The 21,403-nt window shown below is 43.9% G+C and overlaps 1 protein-coding gene across 1 annotated transcript in view; it reads left to right on the forward strand.

The window, feature by feature from the left end:
- MGAT5 (alpha-1,6-mannosylglycoprotein 6-beta-N-acetylglucosaminyltransferase) overlaps window positions 1-21,403 on the forward strand; it is a gene marked incomplete at its 3' end in the record, with an annotated part of 361,158 nt that overhangs the window by 147,337 nt on the left and 192,418 nt on the right. Inside the window, exon 4 of the mRNA XM_082840634.1 lies at window positions 5,618-5,782. Within this exon, the coding sequence (XP_082696760.1) occupies window positions 5,618-5,782 (165 nt within the window). The remainder of the gene's footprint in view (window positions 1-5,617; window positions 5,783-21,403) is intronic.

Below are 21,403 nucleotides of genomic sequence, written 5' to 3' on the forward strand. Positions count from 1 at the left end.
AATTTGATTTCTCTCCATCCTTTATTTAAATGCAGATATATATGTGTGTGTATGCTCATTTTTAAAAACTGGAATATTTTACATAGAGCTTTTTGAACTCATCTTTATTTTATTTCCCCGTCCATTATATATTTTTTAATGGCCATACACTTTTCCTTTTTCATCCAACCATTCAATAAACATTTATTGAGCTCCTGAGGTCAATAGCTTGTGGCAGTAAACAGAGATGACAGAACAGACCTGCTCTCTGGCCTCCAGTCTAGTGATTTATTCCATTTTAGGAATAGATGGACACCATATGATGTAACCTTTTTGTTGGGTATTTGGGTAGTGTCCACTGCTTATCTATAATAAATAGCACTGTTCTCTTTTATAACTAACACTGTCTCGAATGTCCTTGTACATAATGAATGGACTGTATTTTGGTCATTTACTCTAACCGTATTATCTTTCTGTGGAAAGGTCATTTTAAAATTAATTTTCAAACATGTAACTGATGAAACTTGACATTCCTGGCAGTCAGTGGGAATGAGAGTTTGGGGTTAATTCTTTTTTCATTAGCACCTTCCTTTCTCATTAGCGCCTTCCTTTCTCATTAGCGCCCTGTCTTTTGCTGGCTTCTCTGGAGCAGCAAGTGAATCTGCTCTGTGGTCCTGCTGTTCCAGCTCTGCTCTGGACTGGGGGGCGGGGAAACACGGCCATGGTAGAGAAGGAATTGCATTAGGAACAAGCACAGATGTAAATGATCTCTGGCAGTTCCGCTGTAAGTCCTTGCTTATTGCTTCTGTGCCAATGAATCGTGGCGGCTGTATCTTAAATGTAGTTCTCCATTGTGTGTGCCCAGAATCCTTGACATGCAGGTTCTGAAAGTTCCGACTGAGCAGCTTGAGGATGGGACCTGGTACCTCTGACTCCACAGCCAAGCCTGATGGACAGCAGGCTGGAGAACCACTGCTTTGGGAAGCGTGTCCCAGGGGAATGGGGTGGGACCAGCCTTGAGGCACTGCCCTCAAGCACTGACCTTTCTCAGTTGACTTGCTGATCTGGGCAATCAGGGTTTACCACCCAGTCTCACAGTTTTAGCTGATAGACTTATAAACTGACAGATCTTTTTCCACCAGCAGGACCCCCCTTTCTCCTGATATTTCATCTCCTTGGACTCCAGCTACGGGGGAAGGTGTAGCTGGCAGTGATATCTCCTTGACTGTCCTGCTCAAGGATGTGGCAGCATCTTCCAGCCCCTCTTATCCTTAATGTCATGGCTTTCAGGAAATGAAAATTTACAGAAGCTGCCAGAGCACCTGTTCTGAGATTTTGTTGATCTCACCCTTTATCAGAGAACTCCTGGCATGATAGAAATGAAAAGCTTCCTTTCCCCAGAGGGACATTTTAAATGTTTTTACCTACTTTGATCTCATCTTTATCACGGACAGTAAGTTTTCGGAATGCAGAATTGCAGTAGTAATGTTGGGATTAAATTTTTATTACTGAGGCTTTGAAGCACAAACAAAATTTTAAAAGCCTGTTAGTAATTGGGAATTGTAATCCTGCTGAGGATACAGTTTATGGCTGTAATAACTTTAAAACACAATGATAAATATGAAAATATTATACTAGAATTTGGAGGAATGTTTTCATCTTCATTTCTTTATTAAACTGTATAGAAATTATTCTTGGGTGTTCAGTATTATCAAATATATGGGTTAACATTAAGATGAAAATATGCAAAAATACTCTGGTATTAGTTTAAAATTGCAGTAAAACTCTTAACAGTTTTTGCAGGTTTAGCTGTGAAATACAAAGGTGAGAAACAATTTCATCACTTAGAAAGGTATAGTTTATTTAGCCTTCTTTGTGGGAAGACTAAATGTAGTTCATTTAGTTGTTGGTTCATTCATTCACTCACTTGTTCATTTAGGTAACACACACTTACTGATTACTGTGTCAGGCACTGTGCCAGTTGGTAAGGATACAAAGATGGGCTTGGGATCATCTTTGCCCTTGTGTGTTTTATTGACACGGTATCTTTTATCTTGTGTTGGACTGCCTTGAAATTGTGACTCAAATAGCTGCTTGAGTTGAAAATGAACTTTTTTTTTTTTTTCTCACATTGGGAGAGAAACCATGCCTACTCAGGTGGAGTGTCTAGAGAGGCTAAGGTTTTGATAGTCTTATATTCCATTTTCATTTTAAGGGAGACGATATAGAAAGATAAGTTCTTCATTACGTTGTAGTGTTGGAGCTGCTCACGGCACAGTGGTATCACGAGTCTTGAGGGTGGCTGCGATATGGTTTAACAGAAACACATGGCAGAAGCTCAGGAGTTAATCCCTGCTAAGTGTGTTCAGAAGTAGCAGGTCAGAGATGCTTGCTGGCCGGCAGGTCCATAGTGGTCCTCAAGAGGCATTGTAGCATAGTAGGTAAGAGCTGTTGGGTCTGGAACCCGATTATCTGGGTTTGGACACTGGATCTGCAGACGCGTGGGACAAACTCGTTAACCTCGGGGTACTGTGGTTTACTCATTTGTAAAATGGAGATGGGAATGACAACACGTTTCTCATATTGTCTTGGCAGGATCAAGTGAGTTAATCCATGGAAAGTGCTTAGGACAGTAGCTGACACATAGGGCTCAGTAAATAGTGACGCTGTGGTGCTGCTGGAGGAGCAGCGGCAGCACTAGTAGCAGTGGCAACAATGCAGTAATAATAGTAGCAATAGTAGCAGCAGCAGCAGTAGCAACCTTAGCGATAGTAGCAGCAGTGGTAGTATTGGGGCAGTAGTGGTGATGGTGACCATCAACACCTTATCATCATCATGAATTCCTTTATTCGTACCATGTCACAGTCACAAAAGGTCCATCTATGTAGGGGGGATCAACAAGAGATAGGGGGTCACATTTATTGATGGACTGTATTTTTTTTTTTTTTTTTTTTCCGGTACCCGGGCCTCTCACCGTTGCGGCCTCTCCCGTTGTGGAGCACAGGCTCCGGACGCGCAGGCTCAGCGGCCATAGCTCATGGGCCCAGCCGCTCCGCGGCATGTGGGATCTTCCCGGACCGGGGCACGAACCCGTGTCCCCTGCATCGGCAGGCGGACTCTCAACCACTGCGCCACCAGGGAAGCCCTAAATGCCATTTTTACATGTGGACTCCTTGGCTGATAATTCAGGCTCTGGGCAAAGAGGCTGGAGATGGGGGAGATTGGTATCATTTATCTGAGGAGTGGTTTCTTTACAGTGAATACAGCCCCCGAGTGGCACCATTGCCCCCGTCTGTGTGACTGTCCTCTGGCAATCTTCAGAGCTCTGGAGAAGGGGGCAGTGCTTTAGATTCAGTGTAAGAGCAGAGCCGGTGGCTGACTCCTGCTGTCCACGCCAGCCAATGATGTGTCAGGGACAGGCTGTGAGTCATGCTGACTGTGGGACTGCAGCCCCTGGAGGAGAATGATCTCATGACCCTTTGGATAAAACGGTAAAGCTTTGCATCACTCAGGGAGAGATTTCTCTAGGAAGGATGAGAGCATTTTCCAAAGGTTTTATTTTTTATTTATCTATGTAACAGACAGTTATGTAGTGCTTATTGTGTGCCAGGCAGTGTTCAAAACATATTAACTCATTAAGTCCTCATTACAACCCCGAAGAGGTAGGCTTATTCTTTCAACTCGTACAAATAAGGATGCAAAAATGGAGAGAGACGACTCAAACCTAGGAAGTGATTAGAGTCTAATAAGCCCTTAATCGTTATGCTGTGGATGAAAGTCACTGAATTTCATGCTTGGTTTCTTTTTTCCGCCAGGCTCTCGACTTCTGGCTGGTCACACTGAGATGTCAGGGAATTAGGCAGACCTGAGTCGAGTCTGCGTTGCGCTTTTGTATCTCTTTAACCATGAGCATATTACTTTCTGTCTGTGAACCTCAGTTTTCTCTTCTGTAAAATGACGTCATACCTGCTTCATGGAGAATGTGAAGATAAATGGAATTCCTTATAAGTGTGCATGGCACGTGATAGGCGTTCAGGAACTGTTAGTTCCCTTCTAACCTTCTTTGTTATAATCATATTTTTAGCCAATTGCTCTAATGTTATGGCCAGCTTGTCTTACTACCTGTGGGTAAGGTACACGCTGAAGAGCAAAAAACAGACCTGGTCGGATGTTTGTTAGAGTGAGTGAATGAACAATCCGCTACAGATCTTAACGTGGTGAAGAAGTCTGATGTTTGGTGTTGGGTGTGGTGGAACGATTGAGATTATGCTAATAAGCACATAGAACCAGACTTTCAGGATGAAGATGTGGGTTCTGTTTCTGTTCGTAGTTTTTAGTCAGCTTCGGTGAAGCGTCTGTAAACCACCAAGGATGCAAAATTCCATGTCAGTTACACACACACCTTTGTTTCTGTTCAGATGAGTGTCTCTCTTGACCTGGCAAAGTAGGAGGCCTGCATGCCTGTTGGTGGAGGGTCATGGGCTGTGCTCTGGGGTTGGTGGATTGATCCAGTGTGTGTTTCTTTCCTGGCCGGATCAGAGCACCTGTTCGGCGCTAGTGTGCTCTGTTCCCAGCAGAATAGAAGGTGACAGCTTCCCATTTGTCTCAGTTCAGGACTTTTCTGCATCCTGCACCCCTCCACTTATGTCCTACTCCCCTGGCCCACTCCCAATTCATAAGCGAGTCTGAACTCTGTTCACCTAGATGGCTATCCTGTGGTCCTCCTGCTTTTATCACATGTACAAGTCAGACTGTCTTTCTTTGATTATGAGGTTCCACAGGAGAGGGGGCTAACTTAATTTCTCTCTGTGTGTGTAGAATACCTTGTATACAAACTTAGTAAATACTTACGTAGGCATGAAGATAATGTGTCTGTAATTTATCCAGAGAGAAGAACACTTCTCTATAACCCACAGCCAGATACGTAAGAAAGAGAATCAACTCTTAAATGTAAGCACCAGAAAAGAACAGCGTCCCAGCGTCTAGAACAATGCCTGGCACATAGTAGTTGTTTAATAAATATGTCTCGAATGAATGAATGAATCTGGTCTTTATTTTAAGTGTCTTCCTAAATTGCATTATAGTTAACTCTGGGTTATCCAGCGTGTCTGGAATCTGGAACTGTAGCTTTTATTAAGTATTACCATATGTAACCAACAGCAGTAAAGACTTTGCAAAAAATTTGGACATGCGAGAGTCTACAGCACTAAAAAAACTAACAATGAACTTGATCCGGAAGTTACTTCAGGGCCTTGCTACACTTTGGGCTTGTCATTCAGTGTGTCAGTAACCACCATGCTAGAATGAGGAAGAATTTAACAGAGTGTTTTGGTAGGATGCTGAGTAACGGAGTTTTCTCTCTCAACCTAGTAGCCAGGAATAATTTTAATCTTACTTACCGCGAAAGTTGTCTTACAGAGCGAACTGATTCGTTTTGTACTCTTTGGGCTACTTGAATGTGGCCTCCGTCATCTTTAAGAGGTGGTTTGTTAGGACAGGTCTTCAAGTGGTACTTTTTGATTTGCCGCCTTTTGTTCTTCATGTCAGAGAGAGAAACAAAGGGAGGGTGAGCGTGTGCGCACCAGGCAAATGTGCGGGGACCAAAGGATTTTCAAACTATGTACGTTTTCTTTTACAGATTTGAAGAAGACTCTTGCTGTGTTGTTGGATAACATTTTGCAGCGCATTGGCAAGTTAGAGTCAAAGGTGGACAACCTCGTAATCAATGGCACAGGGACGAACTTGACCAACTCCACCACAGCTGTTCCCAGCTTGGTAGCACTTGAGAAAATTAATGTGGCAGGTAAGGACTGCAATTCTATGCCCTGACATGAAGTCAAAGCCTGCTTCGAACTTGGAAGAGAATACAGGAGCACAGTGTTCTTATTGGCATAATATAAATCCCATAAACTTGGTATGGCCCCTGTAAATCTCAGTTTTAATTTATTTTTGAATAACACGTTCAAATGCTTTTATAGTCTCTTCATGATGTGTAATATCTGGTGGTCTCCATGGCATATTTCCCATAATGGGCTCCTGGAATTACTTTTTTTTTTTTTCTTTTGCGGTACGTGGGCCTCTCACTGTTGTGGCCTCTCCTGTTGCGGAGCGCAGGCTCCGGACGCGCAGGCTCAGCGGCCTTGGCTCATGGGCCCAGCCGCTCTGCGGCATGTGGGATCCTCCCAGACTGGGGCACTGCGTCCCCTGCATCGGCAGGCGGACTCTCAACCACTGCGCCACCAGGGAAGCCCTTGAGTGCCCTTTTTGTCTTTTCTTTCCCTCTTTCTTGTAGGAAATTCACAGCCTTAAGTAGGAGAGAGATTCTTTTCCTTTCCCACCTCCCAGTGTCAAAACGTTTAATTGTTTCACATCAGGCAAGCTTGTTGTATTACGTTTCTGCTGTGTTCTTTGCCCTTTAGCAAGTTTTAAATTGCAAAATATATTTTTAATAATCCAAAGTATTCCACCAAACAGGTATTAAAAATAACTTTTAATTACAACACAGAGGCAGTGTCATCTAGGCCATAAATCCTGTCTTCCCTTGCAGTTTCCAACAGCTTCTGTAATTAGACAAGAAAACCTCCCACTGTGTTGAGCTACTGATTAATAAATGGAACCCATGCCTCTCCAGCCTCCACTCCTCCACCCCTGTTCCCAGTAGGAGATGCCGTTGAGAAGGTCCTGTCTGATTTCATGGCAGCTCTGCAGGACCCTATATGGGGGGGGGGTGGTTGGTGAAGATTGCTCTGCCTCTAACACTGCTGCCTCCCAGCGCCTCTGTCCTGTAGGGCCTGTGTCAACATGTCTGCTGTCATTCTCTTCCTAATAAGGGATCTAGCTGCCTCTGACTGGTTTGTGTGCCGGGCTCACAGGGGGACTTGGTGCCTGAGCTCCAAGTCTCAGGGTACAAAACTGTGGAATGAAATGGAAGGCAGGTGGTGGCTACTTATTTCGAGTGGGATCCCAGCCCTGTGTATGGAGCTAGTTTACTTGGCTAACATATATCTCCGAGCACATTCTGAAAGTCATTGGCTCTGACTAGGGCTCCTTTAGAGGTGCCACTGGTACTGTGTTTTTACTGATATTTATAGAATCAGAGTATTTTATTTTGTTTCCTTTTGGGAAAAAGGGAGCAAATTTAAAGTTATGCCTTTGATAATTAACCTCATTCTTACTCGTTTGCGTCTCTCGTGTGTGACACACTCCATACCTTCGGGAGTTTTACTTGGCCAATTAGTAAAATAATACACATGCTTAGAATAACACAAATTATGGTCGCTCTAAGCAGGGGTGACTGTGGAAGGCTTCTGACATAGTCAGAAGGTAAACTTTGAAGGTGGGTAGGATTGAGGCGATTGAGAAAGAGACAGACTAGAAATGGATTGTGACACATAAAAAGTTGTTAGTTTTCTCTCCTTCCTTCCAACTAGCAACCATTCAGTAAGTACCAATACAGTTCCGGAGCCTTGGAGGCACGTGATTTTATTTACTCAGCATCTCAGAGAAGTGGTTTCACACAAGGTTTGTGACTTTAAGCATTTGGGATGGGGTGAGGCTTTGTTGCTGAGCTCAGCTGAAGACCTCCTCGTGCCAAGTAGAGAAGACATTGTGTTTGCTCCTTCTTTCTTGCTTCCACTTATAAATCATCCCAAACGGGTAAGCCTAGAAAAAATGGGCAACTATTTTCTTAGATGTTCCCCAAAGAGCTGCCAGTTTCCTGGACTATTTAATATCCTGTCTAATAAGGAAGTTCTTTATGACTGAGGGTCTGTTTCTTTGGCTGACCTGTGTGTTAGAAAACAGAAAACTTGTCCCTCTGTGCGTGTGGGTGCATATGCATTCCCTGCCCAGACACTGCGTTAGCCACAGTGGCTATAGTTGTGGAATGAAGAATGTGGGCATCCTCCTTTATTTCCCCCAGAGGTTGGAGGGTCCTTTATATCTTGTCAAATAACCCACATATATTTTTTTTATTTGCCAGGTCTATAGCTTAGGGTGCCAAAAAGAAGGACAAGCACTTAAGTTCCTAGTCCTAGCTCATGGTCAACCCTTTATGGCTTTTTTTTGTCCTTTTCCTGATCCATGGCTGTGCTGGCAGTCCTCACACCCCTCCTGTCATAGCAGGAGTGGCTCTTGAGCTGTGAGAGAGGTCATTTTAATAGGGTTCCAATCCTAGTTGAGTGAAGTTTTTCTTTCTTCCTTTCTGCATTAAGACATGTGGTAATTGCTCAGAAATGTTCTCCCTGGTGTGACTTTACTGCTTACTCTGGTGTCTTATTGCTAACTGATGTTTCTGACTGCTTACTGTTGTGTCTTACTGCTCACTGATAGATCTTCTGGTTGGCTTTAAACTGCATCTAAATTGGGTACCATAGCAGTTGAAGAAGAATTCTCTAAGTTTATTTTCTTTTTAGGGATGTGTGTGTGTGTATGTGTGTGTGTGTGTGTCCCCTTTTTCTTTCTCTCTTTAGCTGTGTTCTATGTGGCTTTTATTGAAAACAGCTTGTCTTACCAAATTTATTATTGCTCTTGGGCTTTTTTATTATGTGAAAATGAATGTTCTCCTAGATAAATTTAGGTGGAAATGAACTTTATGAAAATCAAGAATCAGATTGAACTGCATGTTTTTTTTAAACATCTTTCTTAGTGTATAATTACTTTACAACGGTGTGTTAGTTTCTGCTGTATAACAAAATGAATCAGCTATATGTATACATCTAACCCCATATCTCCTCCCTCTAGTGTCTCCCTCCCTCCCACTCTCCCTATCCCACCCCCCTAGGTGGTCACAAAGCACCGAGCTGATCTCCCTGTGCTACGCGGCTGCTTCCCACTAGCTATCTATTTCACATTTGGTAGCGTATATATGTCCATGCCACTCTCTCACTTCGTCCCAGCTTACCCTTCCACCTCCCCGTGTCCTCAGGTCCATTCTCTACGTCTGCATCTTTATTCCTGTCCTGCCCCTAGGTTCTTCAGAACTATTTATTTATTTATTTATTAGATTCTATATACATATTAGCATACGGTATTTTTCTCTTTCTGACTTACTTCACTCTGTATGACAGACTCTAGGTCCATCCATCTCACTACAAATAACTCAATTTCATTTCTTTTTATGGCTGAGTAATATTCCGTTGTATATATGTGCCACATCTTCTTTATCCATTCATCTGTTGATGGACACTTAGGTTGCTTCCATGTCCTGGCTATTGTAAATAGAGCTGCAGTGAACATTGTGGTACATGTCTTTTTTTGAATTACGGTTTTCTGAGGGTATATGCCCAGTAGTGGGATTGCTGGGTCATATAGTAGTTCTAGTTTTAGTTTCGTAAGGAACCTCCATACTGTTCTCCATAGTGGCTGTATCAATTTACATTCCCACCAACAGTGCAAGAGGGTTCTCTTTTCTCCACACCCTCTCCAGCATTTACTATTTGTAGATTTTTTTTTTTTTTTTTGCGGTACGCGGGCCTCTCACTGTTGTGGCCTCTCCCGTTGTGGAGCACAGGCTCCGGACACTCAGGCTCAGCGGCCATGGCTCCCGGGTCCAGCCGCTCCACGGCATGTGGGATCTTCCCGGACCGTGGCACAAACCCGTGTCCCCTGCATCGGCAGGCGGACTCTCAGCCACTGCGCCACCAGGGAAGCCCTGTTTGTAGATTTTTTGATGACGGCCATTCTGACTGGTGTGAGGTGATATCTCATTGTAGTTTTGATTTGCATTTCTCTAATGATTAGTGATGTTTAGCATTCTTTCATGTGTTTGCTGGCCATCTGTATATCTTCTTTGGAGAAATGTCTGTTTAGGTCTTCAGCCCATTTTTGGATTGGGTTGTTTGTTTTTTTATATTGAGCTGCATGAACTGCTTGTATATTTTGGAGATTAATCCTTTGTCAGTTTCTTCGTTTGCAAATATTTTCTTCCATTCTGAGGGTTGTCTTTTCGTCTTGTTTATGGTTTCCTTTGCTGTGCAAAAGCTTTGAAGTTTCATTAAGTCCCATTTGTTTATTTTTGTTTTTATTTCCATTTCTCTAGGAGATGGATCAAAAAGGATCTTGCTGTGATTTATGTCAAAGAGTGTTCTTCCTATGTTTTCCTCTAAGAGTTTTATAGTGTCAGGCCTACATTTAGGTCTTTAATCCATTTTGAATTTATTTTTGTGTATGGTGTTAGGAAGTGTTCTAATTTCATTCTTTTACACATAGCTGTCCAGTTTTCCCAGCACCACTTACTGAAGAGGCTGTCTTTTCTCCACTGTATATTCTTGCCTCCTTTATCAAAGATAAGGTGACCATATGTGCATGGGTTTATCTCTGGGCTTTCTATCCTTTTCCATTGATCTATATTTCTGTTTTTGTGCCAGTACCATACTGTCTTGATTCTGTAGCTTTGTAGTATAGTCTGAAGTCAGGGAGCCTGATTCCTCCAGCTCTGTTTTTATTTCTCAAGATTGCTTTGGCTGTTCGGTGTCTTTTGTGTTTCCATACATATTGTGAAATTTTTTGTTCTACTTCTGTGAGAAATGCCTTTGGTAGTTTGATAGGGATTGCATTGAATCTGTAGATTGCTTTGAGTAGTATAGTCATTTTCACAATCTTGATTCTTCCAATCCAAGAACATGCTATATCTCTCCATCTGTTGGTATCATCTTTAATTTCTTTCATTAATGTCTTATAGTTTTCTGCATACAGGTGTTTTGTCTCCTTCGATAGGTTTATTCCTAGGTATTTTATTCTTTTTGTTGCAGTGGTAAATGGAACTGTTTCCTTAATTTCTCTTTCAGATTTTTCATCATTAGTGTATAGGAATGCAAGAGATTTCTGTGCATTAATTTTGTATCCTGCTACTTTACCAGATTCATTAATGAGCTCTAGTAGTTTTCTGGTAGCATCTTTAGGATTCTCTATGTATAATATCATGTCATCTGCAAACAGTTGACAGTTTTACTTCTTCTTTTCCAATTTGGTTTCATTTTATTTCTTTTTCTTCTCTGATTGCTGTGGCAAAAACTTCCAAAACTATGTTGAATAATAGCAGTGAGAGTGGGCAACCTTGTCTTGTTCTTGATCTTAGAGGAAATGGTTTCAGTTTTCCACCATTGAGAATGATGTTGGCTGTGGGTTTGTCATATATGGCCTTTATTATGTTGAGGTAGGTTCCTTCTATGCCTACTTTATGGAGAGTGTTTATAATAAATGGGTGTTGAATTTTGTTGAAAGCTTTTTTGCGTCTATTGAGATTATCATATGGTTATTCTCCTTCAGTTTGTTAATATGGTGTATCACATTGATTTGCATATATTGAAGAACCCTTGCATTCCTGGGATAAACCCCACTTGATCATGGTGTACGATCCTTTTAATGTGCTGTTGGATTCTGTTTGCTAGAGTTTTATTGAGGATTTTTGCATCTATGTTCATTAGTGATATTGGCCTGTCGCTTTCTTTTTGTGTGACATCTTTGGTTTTGGTATCAGGGTGATGGTGGCCTCGTAGAATGAGTTTGGGAGTGTTCCTCCCTCTGCTATAATTTGGAAGAGTTTGAGAAGGATAGGTGTTAGCTCTTCTCTAAATGTTTGATAGAATTTTCCTGTGAAGCCATCTGGTCCTGGGCTTTTGTTTGTTGGAAGATTTTTAATCACAGTTTCAATTTCAGTGCATGAGATTGGTCCGTTTATATTATCTATTTCTTCTTGATTCAGTCTCAGAAGGTTGTGAGGTTTCTAAGAATTTGTCCATTTCTTCCAGGTTGTCCATTTTATTGGCATATAGTTGCTTGTAGTAGTCTCTCATGGTCCTTTGTATTTCTGCAGTGGCAGTTGTTACTTCTCCTTTTTCATTTCTAATTCTGTGGATTTGAGTCTTCTCCCTTGTTTTTCTTGATGAGTCTGGCTAATGGTTTATCAATTTTGTTTATCTTCTCAAAGAACCAGCTTTTAGTTTTATTGATCTTTGCTGTTTTTTCCTTCATTTCTTTTTCATTTATTTCTGATCTGAGCTTTATGATTTCTTCCTTCTGCTAACTTTGGGGTTTTTTTGTTCTTCTTTCTCTAATTGCTTTAGGTGTAAGGTTAGGTTGTTTATTTGAGATGTTTCTTGTTTCTTGAGGTAGGATTGTATTGCTATAAACTACTCTCTTTGAACTACTTTTGCTGTATCCCTTAGGTTTTGGGTCATCATGTGTTCATTGTCATTTGTTTCTAGGTATTTTTTGATTTCCTCTTTGATTTCTTCAGTGATCTCTTGGTTCTTTAGTGACATATTGTTTAGCCTCCATGTGTTTGCAGTTCTTACAGTGTTTTTCCTGTAATTGATATCTAGTCTCATAGTGTTGTGTTCCGAAAAGATACTTGATACGATTTCAAGTTTTCAAAGTTTACCAAGGCTTGATTTGTGACCCAATGAACTGCATTTCTGAGCTCTGTTTATCTTACGGAAGAGGACAGTGAATCAAAGAAATGAAGAAAAATAGATTGAAAAGAACAAAAACCACGTTTTAACCAATTATGATTTCTCCAGGCTTAATCCCTGAAGGGACTTGAGTGTGCCTTTTTCAAAATTCTTTATTTTCGGAATGATACTTTGATTTTTTTGAAAGACCGATTCTGCTTTTCTCTAGAGTTGTGATATTAAATTATGAAGTGGAGTGAGTAGGATGGCGTCTGCACTTCTTGGCCATGTACTGACGTGGGGGAAAGGTAAAAAGCTACAGGTGTGTGATGTGACAGTGCTGGCCTTCTGAGGACTGTCAGTGTCTGCTTTTATCCTCGTTTTGTCCACTGTGTTGTTCAAAGCATGGCTGTTGAAGATGTTTAATAAATACTGTCCACATGGGCTGGATTATGCTGGAGGTGGGTGGCATTTGGTTTCACTTCTGCAAGGGTTTCTCCTTGTTGCTCCTCTTTTCCATTTATATGTATGAGGATTTGCTTGGAAGTGGGACTTGGCATTCGTGTTCCTTTCTCGGACTTGAGCAGCAGACACTGCCTAAGAAATAGGAGTTTTTGTCGGTCCTGACTGAGCTTCCCACGGATGATTTGGTGCTGTGGAGCCTTCCTAGAATGTGATGGTTCCAACTGTAGATTGTAGTATTTGAGGGGAATGGGGATATTGTGCAGCTCTCTGTGGTGTGGGGGAGGGGAGGGAGGAACGTGGGCACACGTGTGTTTGCAAATTTATTGATTTATACTCTCAAGAACTTGTTGTTGCCGTTCAGCAGCAGCTGAATAACTGGCCAACGCTGATGGCTCAGTCCAAGGCTGAACATCATGATAGCATCCCCTTCTGTTTTGATAGCTTACAATGGCAAGGTGAATTGGGAAACAGAGCACAACCCAAGAGGATGCTTTCTGTTACTGAGTTCAAATTGAACGTTAGGCAGCCCTGCATTTTCCACATGTCAGTTTCAGCATGTAACATATTCTCGTATTTGGGGTTGAAGTGCAGTGTATTTGAACTTGGGTGTTGTTCTCAATAAAAGAACCATAATTGTTATTCTTAGCATTGGAAAATTGATAATGAAAAATGTCCCTGCTGAGTCCCAGGGCCTGTATTTGGAAGTGCAGTTTCCCCCGCTTTGGGGCTGCTAATGGACCTTGAAATGAAGTTGCACCTGTTCTGTTTCCTTGCTTGTGTCCTGAAGTTTTCAGATGTGTTGGTGTGGAACCTGAAGTGTCCCAGCCCCACCCAGGCAGGAGCTTAGCAGGTGACTTTCCCAGGATCAGGTATTGGCCTGTCAGTGGCACCCCAGATGCTGCCCGAGAGAAAAGAGAGAGGTGAGACTGCAGGGGCCTTTTTTTTTTTTTTTTTATTATTATTAATCTGAGTAAGAAACAAATGAGTTCCTTCTATCTGTGTGTCCCTTTCTGTTTCATTCTTTGCAAAGGCAGCAATAAGTATTTGGCTGCTTGTGAGAAACAGTCCCTTTGGTATCTTCACAGAAAATGTATGCCATTGTTGGTGTGGTTTTCACTTTATGTGGTCAAGGGCACAGAAGGAGGAAGAGGAAGAAAATCCAGTTCAGAGGAGTGGTGCTGACCTGTGTGCCTGCGTATTTATAGCATTGAATCTCAACTGCCTGCAATTTTGCCAGCCAGGCAACGCTTGGCAATATCTGGAGACATTTTTTGGTTGTCACAACTGAGGAGGTGCTAGTGACATCTACTAGATAGGGGCCAGGGATGCCGCTAAACGGCTTGCAGTGCACAGGCCAGCCCCACAGCAGAGAATTATCTAGCCCCAAATGTCAGTTGCGCGCAGTGGTTCAGAAACCCTGATCTATAAGATATTGTTGGAAACTGGTTTTCCCACTTATGATCAGTGCAGAATGATGTTTGAGACATTGAGGCTTCCTTATCAGCCAGCTGGGACCTTCAGTCTCCTTCCCCTTTCCGAGCAAGGCTGTTTGCAAACCTCCCAGTCATCACTGCTTCTGGCTTTGCAACTGGTCTCTGAAAGCTTTAAGAGATTTTATAAACTCCCAGAACGCTCTTCTGGAGTTCTGACCTTAAGAAACCTCTTTCCTGGACACAAACCAGTAAAATTTTGGCAATCTGCATTTTACTCTGGCTTATATAGAAGGTAATTATTTCTTTTCATGAAAGAGCCACTAATTCAGAATAATGATGGCAAAGTAGTTGGAGAGAGTGGATTTAAATTACCAGAATGTTTTAGAAGAAATTCCATTTTATTAATTTTTAAGCAGAGTATTTAATTATCGAGATATGAGCAAGTAAATAAGTTAAGGAAAATGAGAGGTCCCCAAAGATCTACTTCACAGTGTGAAATACCCTCCAGACCTTATCCGGAGCAACATCAAAGGAGATGAGACTGGAAATGTGGGTTGGGGGATCTGTGAAGAGTTTTCAGTGTAACACTAAGGAGTTTCTATTTTGTTCTGTAGGCAGTGACAGCTGATGAGGGTTTGAAGCAGGAGGATGATTAGATGAGGTCTGTATTTTCAGAGAAAAATTAATGGCCATGTGGACGCAGGATGCTTGCGAAGGGGGTCACACTGAGCCAGATGAGAGTTTAATTGACTCGTGTAGAAGGATTGAAAGACATGTGCGTGAGGCCAGGGAGAAGGGGAGGATTTGAGACCCACGTGGGTGGAGCTCATCTGACGGGGATGTTGGTGGACCGTGGGAGGGGGCGAGGGAGGAGCCGTCATATGATTCCCAAGGATGGAGCTTGAAGGATGACTGGGGTGGTGCATTTATGGAGGAAACAAGCCAGCAAAGGCAGGAGTTGGGGGAGGACAGTAGCCATGTGTTAATGTGGATTTAGGGAGTGTAAATTGCCTTGCCGCAAGTCATTTGTTTAGGAATATCAGTTTAAAGGAAGTTGGAACGTTGATTCTCAGGAGATGAGGGACAGTGAAAGGCACTGTTTGTACAGCTACGCTGCCCAGGTTCAAATCCAGCCTCCACCACTTCATCATACCTGTGTGACCTTGAGTGTGTTGCTTAACCTTTCAATGCCAGCGTTGCCTCTTCTGTAAAATGGGGGAGATAATAGTAGTGCCCATTTCATGGGGGTTGTTTATGAGGATTAAGTGAGATCAGTATCCTACGTAGAAACGTGCCTGGTGCAAAGTCAGCACTAAATGAGCATTTGTTAATTACAGTTTAAAGGCTACACATTTAGAATATTGATATAAGAATGAAAGTTGGATTGACTATTATTAATATTTATATGCAATATAATATTGACTAGTTATTGATATCACCATGGTGAAACTAATATTTCTATAGTGTTTTTTGGATTAGAAAATATTTTCATACATGTATATTACTTCTTTTGAGTGCCTTAAACTTGAAGTTCCCAAATTGACCTTTTTGTCAGTACGTGGAGACCTTTATTATCAATATTAGAGGCTTAACGGGAATTCCACGACTCTTGGTTGCAAGAGGCAAAAATACTCAAACAGAAATGGAATTTAGGGCCCATGTAATTGGAGAGTTCAGAAGATGAGGCTGAGCTTGTATTGCTAGATACAGACACAGGAACCGTCTCGAAGAACCTCAGCGGTACTGCCGTGGGCATTGGCTTCATTGTTAGGCCATCTTCCCAGGGTGGTGGCAGAAGCAGCCGTAGGAGGCTCTGGGTTTCTGGCAACACCCTTTGGGAGCGTTCTGTTGGCTTGGCTTGCAGTGTGAGCCTCTCCGTAACCCAGTGACAGTGCCCAGTGACCTCCTGATTGGCTAGGCCTGTATCACGTAGGTCACCCCGAGATTTCATGATGGGGGAGGGTCCCTAAAGAGATTCTAAGCAAGCAGATAAAAGAGATAAAGTGATCAGAGACCCTCATCGCGTTATGGTTTGGATTTCCAGAGTCATCCTAAGCCTGACTCCGACTTTTCTTTCCAGGAGAGTTCAGAGGGCAAAGCTTCTGGAATGCTAACCTTTCTGCCCCCATTTTATTTATTTATTTATTTTTTTTTGCGGTACACGGGCCTCTTACTGCTGTGGCCTCTCCCGTTGCGGAGCACAGGCTCCGGACGCGCAGGCTCAGCGGCCATGGCTCACGGGCCCAGCCGCTCCACGGCATGTGGGATCTTCCCAGACCGGGGCACCAACCTGTGTCCCCTGCATCGGCAGGCGGACTCTCAACCACTGCGCCACCAGGGAAGCCCTCTGCCCCCATTTGAAATGCTGCTGTGGCTGAGTGTGCCCCAGCCCTGCCAGGGACTAGTCCAGCCCACAGCATGCTGTTCATGTATGCCCTGATACATTGCCATGTTTTTGTCCTCAGCCTGGAATGCCCTCCATTTTTCTGGCTTACCCTTATTTATCATCTGTTCCAAGACTCACCTGAAGCACTCTCTCCAATAAGAAGCCTTCCTTGATGTCCTTCGTGCCCCAGAGGTTTCTGGTGCCCTTGCTTTATGTTCCCATGACTGCTATGTGCATCTTTGGACCTTTCACAGCCAGGCTCCAAGCTCTTCAAAGGCATGGACCTAGTCCCCTACATTTTTCTTTTCATCCCAATACCTAGCTGGGAGCCTGGCCGATAGCAGGTTATCCATAAGTGTTTGTCCAACTGAACGCATGCTTCCCTCTCCTGGCCACACACCAGGTCAGCCACTGTCCTGAAACTTTTAGCACGACAGTGATAGCCACACGCTCAGTTCTGAATTGCAGTGTCTGCTGCTCGCCTGCTTTGGTAGTTTCCTAAATATTTTAGGAATTCCTGAAAGCACCTAGGAAGTTGACTGCTACGTTGATGAAAAGGGAAGTGCTTTTTTTTGCTTTCCTACGCTTTCTGAAAACTAAGTTTCCATAATAAGATAATTTACTTTGTTATTTCTTCATGGCTAATTGTAAAAATGTAAATAGGATTAAAAAAATTCTCACCAGCTACACTCTGTTAAGGATTGCTCTGAATGAAGAGTTCTTGCAGAAAAGAGGCAGGGGCCCACCAATCTCAATGCCTTTGGACTCATTACTGATCCTTCAAGGAATCCGTGGCTGTTTTCCTTTGAAAAAGTAAGAGTGAGTATCCCTCTAGGGGATGCTGTGCTTCCCCAGCTGTTTGAGGGGAACCATCAGGAAGAACGGCAGCCTCTAGGAATGTGCACGGTGGTGTTGGCCTTGGGAACTTGTGTGGGCGTTAGTGTTATTTGTGAAAATGCCTCCGCGCGGTGTTTCTGTGGATCGGAGATAGGACATACTGAACTTAGACGTGTTTGTTTTAATCAGAAGGCGACAGATCCCACTCGCTCTCATTTGGCTTGATGAGGTGTGTGTATACAGTTGTGCTATCAGCTTACATATGGTATTGATTCAAAAGACATTCCACAGTGACAGCTCAGCCTATGCTTTCCTGAAGACACTCCTGTGTCTTCGCCGTTTCGTCCTCTACCTGTTTGCATTGACACGTTATTTCAGTAGAAGCGTTCTAGAGCCTGAGATTTTAAAAATTCAGAAATATTTTAGAATGAAAGCTGTTTAGATGGAAGCAGGGCACTGTCTGTGTCTCCACGTTGTTGAAAAGGAATCTTAGGTTCAGAGGCTTTTGGGGTTTTGAGGAATTTTCTTTTAAGCTGTGCTTTTGGCTTTGCATATCCCTAGCTTCTAAAATTAGGCGGCCTCAATGAAAATCAGTTGCTAGTTTAGTTTTCCCATCCTCACTGGATCTCAGAAAAAGAAGAGATGGAGCATATATGGTAAAGGTGGTCTGAAGTTCTTGGCTGGGTTTAGAAATGAAGGAAAGAGGTGTTCAGTTCGATAACATGAGGAAGAGAGTTTGAGCTGCCCCACAGTTCGGCCTGCAGACATCATCTCCTGGTGGTCTCCTTTTTCTGTCCCTCCTTTGCTTTTGGACATCAGGCACATCTCACATGCATGATCACAGCCCCCAAGTCCATTTATGTCAGACCGAGGGCCTGTAGCATCAGCAGGGCCAGCTGCGGGGCTCCCGTCGGGGGTCGACAGAGGGTGCATTTTGATGTGCCTTGTCAGAGGTGACCAGCTACGCTCTGAACTGCTTTTTTTTTTTTATATAATTTATTTTATTGTAGTTATAGTTGATTTGCAATGTTGTGTTCATTTCTGCTGTACAGCGAAGTGATTCTGTTAGACATATACGTACATTCTTTTTCATGTTCTTTTCCATTATGGTTTGTGACAGGATATTGAATATAGTTCCCTGTGCTGTACAGTAGGACCTTGTTGTTTATCCATCCTCTATATAATAGTTTGCATCTGCTAATCCCAAACTCCCAGACCTTCCCTCCCTCTCCCTTCCTCCCCTTTGGCAACCACAAGTCTTGAACCGCTTTTAAGCTGTCTTGATGTTTCGTGTTGGTGAACTTTTCAAGTCAACATCTACAGTGGGGACTTCCTCTCTACTTGGGTGCAGCTGGAGATGGGCTCTTGAAATGGGAGAACCATGGTGAACATCAAGTGAAGGGCTTGAGCTAATGCTTGCCCTGTCCGGCGGGTGTGATCTAACAGCAGCCATAGGTTCTGGCTCAGACTCTGAGCCCTGACCGCCTGGGCTCAAATCCCCACTCTGCCCCCTTCTAGCCATGTGTCCTTGGAGAAACCCAGTCAGCTTCCTCATCAGTACACTGGGATTAAAGTACCTGGGCTGTGGTGCTATGGTGAGGACTGTGAGTTAATACATGGAAAACAAAAATGAGAGCTCAGTAAGTTTTGGCCACTGGGACATGCACTTCTTTTTTTTTGTTTGTTTTGTTTTTTTTGCAGTACGCGGGCCTCTCACTGTTGTGGCCTCTCCCGTTGTGGAGCACAGGCTCCGGACGCGCAGGCTCAGCGGCCATGGCTCACGGGCCCAGCCGCTCCGCGGCATGTGGGATCTTCCCGGACCGGGGCACGAACCCGCGTCCCCTGCATCGGCAGGCGGACTCTCAACCACTGCGCCACCAGGGAAGCCCGGGACATGCACTTCTTAAGGATGCAGCTCAGGCTTCGACCTGTGGCCAGGCGTGTAGCACATGGTCAGTGCTTGTGAGTGTGTAAACTACCCAGTTCTGATGCTGTGTTTCCTAGAGGAAACTGGACCTGGGGAAAGGGACTCCTGGAAGCTCTTGGCACTCACAGGCTGGACCATTGGTGTCAGATAATCTTAAGCAGAACTCCCAGCCCCCCTTACTTACCCGCTGTTGGCGTTTTGTCACTATCGCTGAGCCTCAGCTTCATTGTGCAAGAGAGATAGTGATACCAACGTTCTCCCCAAGAGCGGTGAGGATGTATGAGATAAAGTTGTGCTGAGAGCCTGCACCACGTCTTGTCGCCACATACCGGCAGACCCCGCCCTTTGTGGTTAGTACCCTGTTAGAAGGGAGGGGCCCGAAGATAATACAGCAAGCACTGATGTGCCCTTTATACACCCAGCACTGCCTGGATGGTGCCAGGCCTTGTATCAGGCAGTGGGGATGCAGCCGGGTCAGAAGCTCGGGCTCCTGCTGGGAACGTAGGGCTCGCCGTGTAGCGGAGGAGAAGGAAGCCAGGATCAGCAATGCTCAGAGTACCTTCCTTGACCTTCAACCTCGAGCTTCTTTCACTCTAGTCTGGGAGGACCTGTTGGCTCTGCCTGGGAAATGACCTTCAAACTCTGTAGCCATCTGGGGATAGGGCTTGGAATAACCTACAGGATTTGGCACAGAAGGAATGTCCACTGTCCCACGGTGGTTGTCATATGGCCTTTGTGACAGCAAACTCAAGCATTCTGGAAACTGTGCCTGACCCTTCGCTCCACCATGTCACTCCAAAGCAGGGTGGGGAATTCCTGTGCTGTAGAGGTCAGCTCTCAAGGGAAGGCAGTCATTAACCTGTCTAAACTTTATGCTAATAGAACGTTCTCAATAATTGCTCTCATTAATATTAAGTTAATAGGAGCAGTACACATTATAGCGAGATGAGCTGAAGAGCGGAGTAAATATTTAAGACTTTATTTCAAGGTGCAGTTGGCTTGGGGTAAGGAGAAGATGAGTAAAAGCTGAATCTGATGGTATCTGAGATGGAGATTCAGTGGACCACTTGGCTGCGGTTCCAGTGGTCTCTCTTCAGTGGCGCTCCTGAGCTGAGGTCCCGGGCCGCCCATGGGTATCCTCCAGGGGACTGTTATGACCTCCGTTCTCTCCTTCCATTTCTGGCCCCCGTGAGACGGAGTAACGTGGTGACGAGGAGAAACTGCCTACTGCCTTCCCCGCACTCCCAGGAACGCTGGGAGGGCTAGGCAGAGGCTCTGGCACACATGTCTGGGCCAGGTTGGGAGGGACCGCTGTTCACCGAAGACAGGGCCATTAGCAGCAGCTGAGTTGGCCAGCAAAGCCTGTGATGAGTGCCTGCCCATGGCTGGCCATGCTCACCTGTCATCTGAGGGCACCAGGGGGTTCGCTTAGCGTGGTTTTCATGCCTCCAGGCTACCAGTGACCAAAAGCAGTCATAATCTCCATGTTTGAGTTTATGTAATAAGAGGTAGTATTCTCTAAAGGAAGGGCTTTGTAAATAGAACTTTACTTCTGTATTACGAAAAAGGATGACATTTGACTGCTAGAAATTTAGAAATTACAGCTAAGCACGAAGACGAAAATACAAAGCAGCAGTCATTCTGTCACCCAGAGAGTGATTGATTTGCTGCTTTCCTACCAGATACTGGAAGCATGTGTTCTGTGCCAGGTACTTTCTAGGTGCTGGAGATAGAGGGGTGAGCAAAACCAAGTGTCTTCTTTCCTGGAGATTACAGCCCAGCAGTGAAAGCAGATAATCGACAAATACCCAAGCGTATACTGTGCCCAGTGGTGATAGATGCTATAGGAGACAACGAAGCAGAATGAGGAGATAGCAGGGAAGCGGGGACTGCTTCAGGTTTGGGTGGGTTGGCAGGGAAAACCTCTCTGAAGAAGTGACATTGATGGAGACCCAGATGGGTGAGGAAGGAAGCCATGAGGCCA

This window comes from Leucopleurus acutus, assembly GCF_964270905.1.
Source record: "Leucopleurus acutus genome assembly, chromosome: 6".
Lineage (NCBI taxonomy): Eukaryota > Metazoa > Chordata > Mammalia > Artiodactyla > Delphinidae > Leucopleurus > Leucopleurus acutus.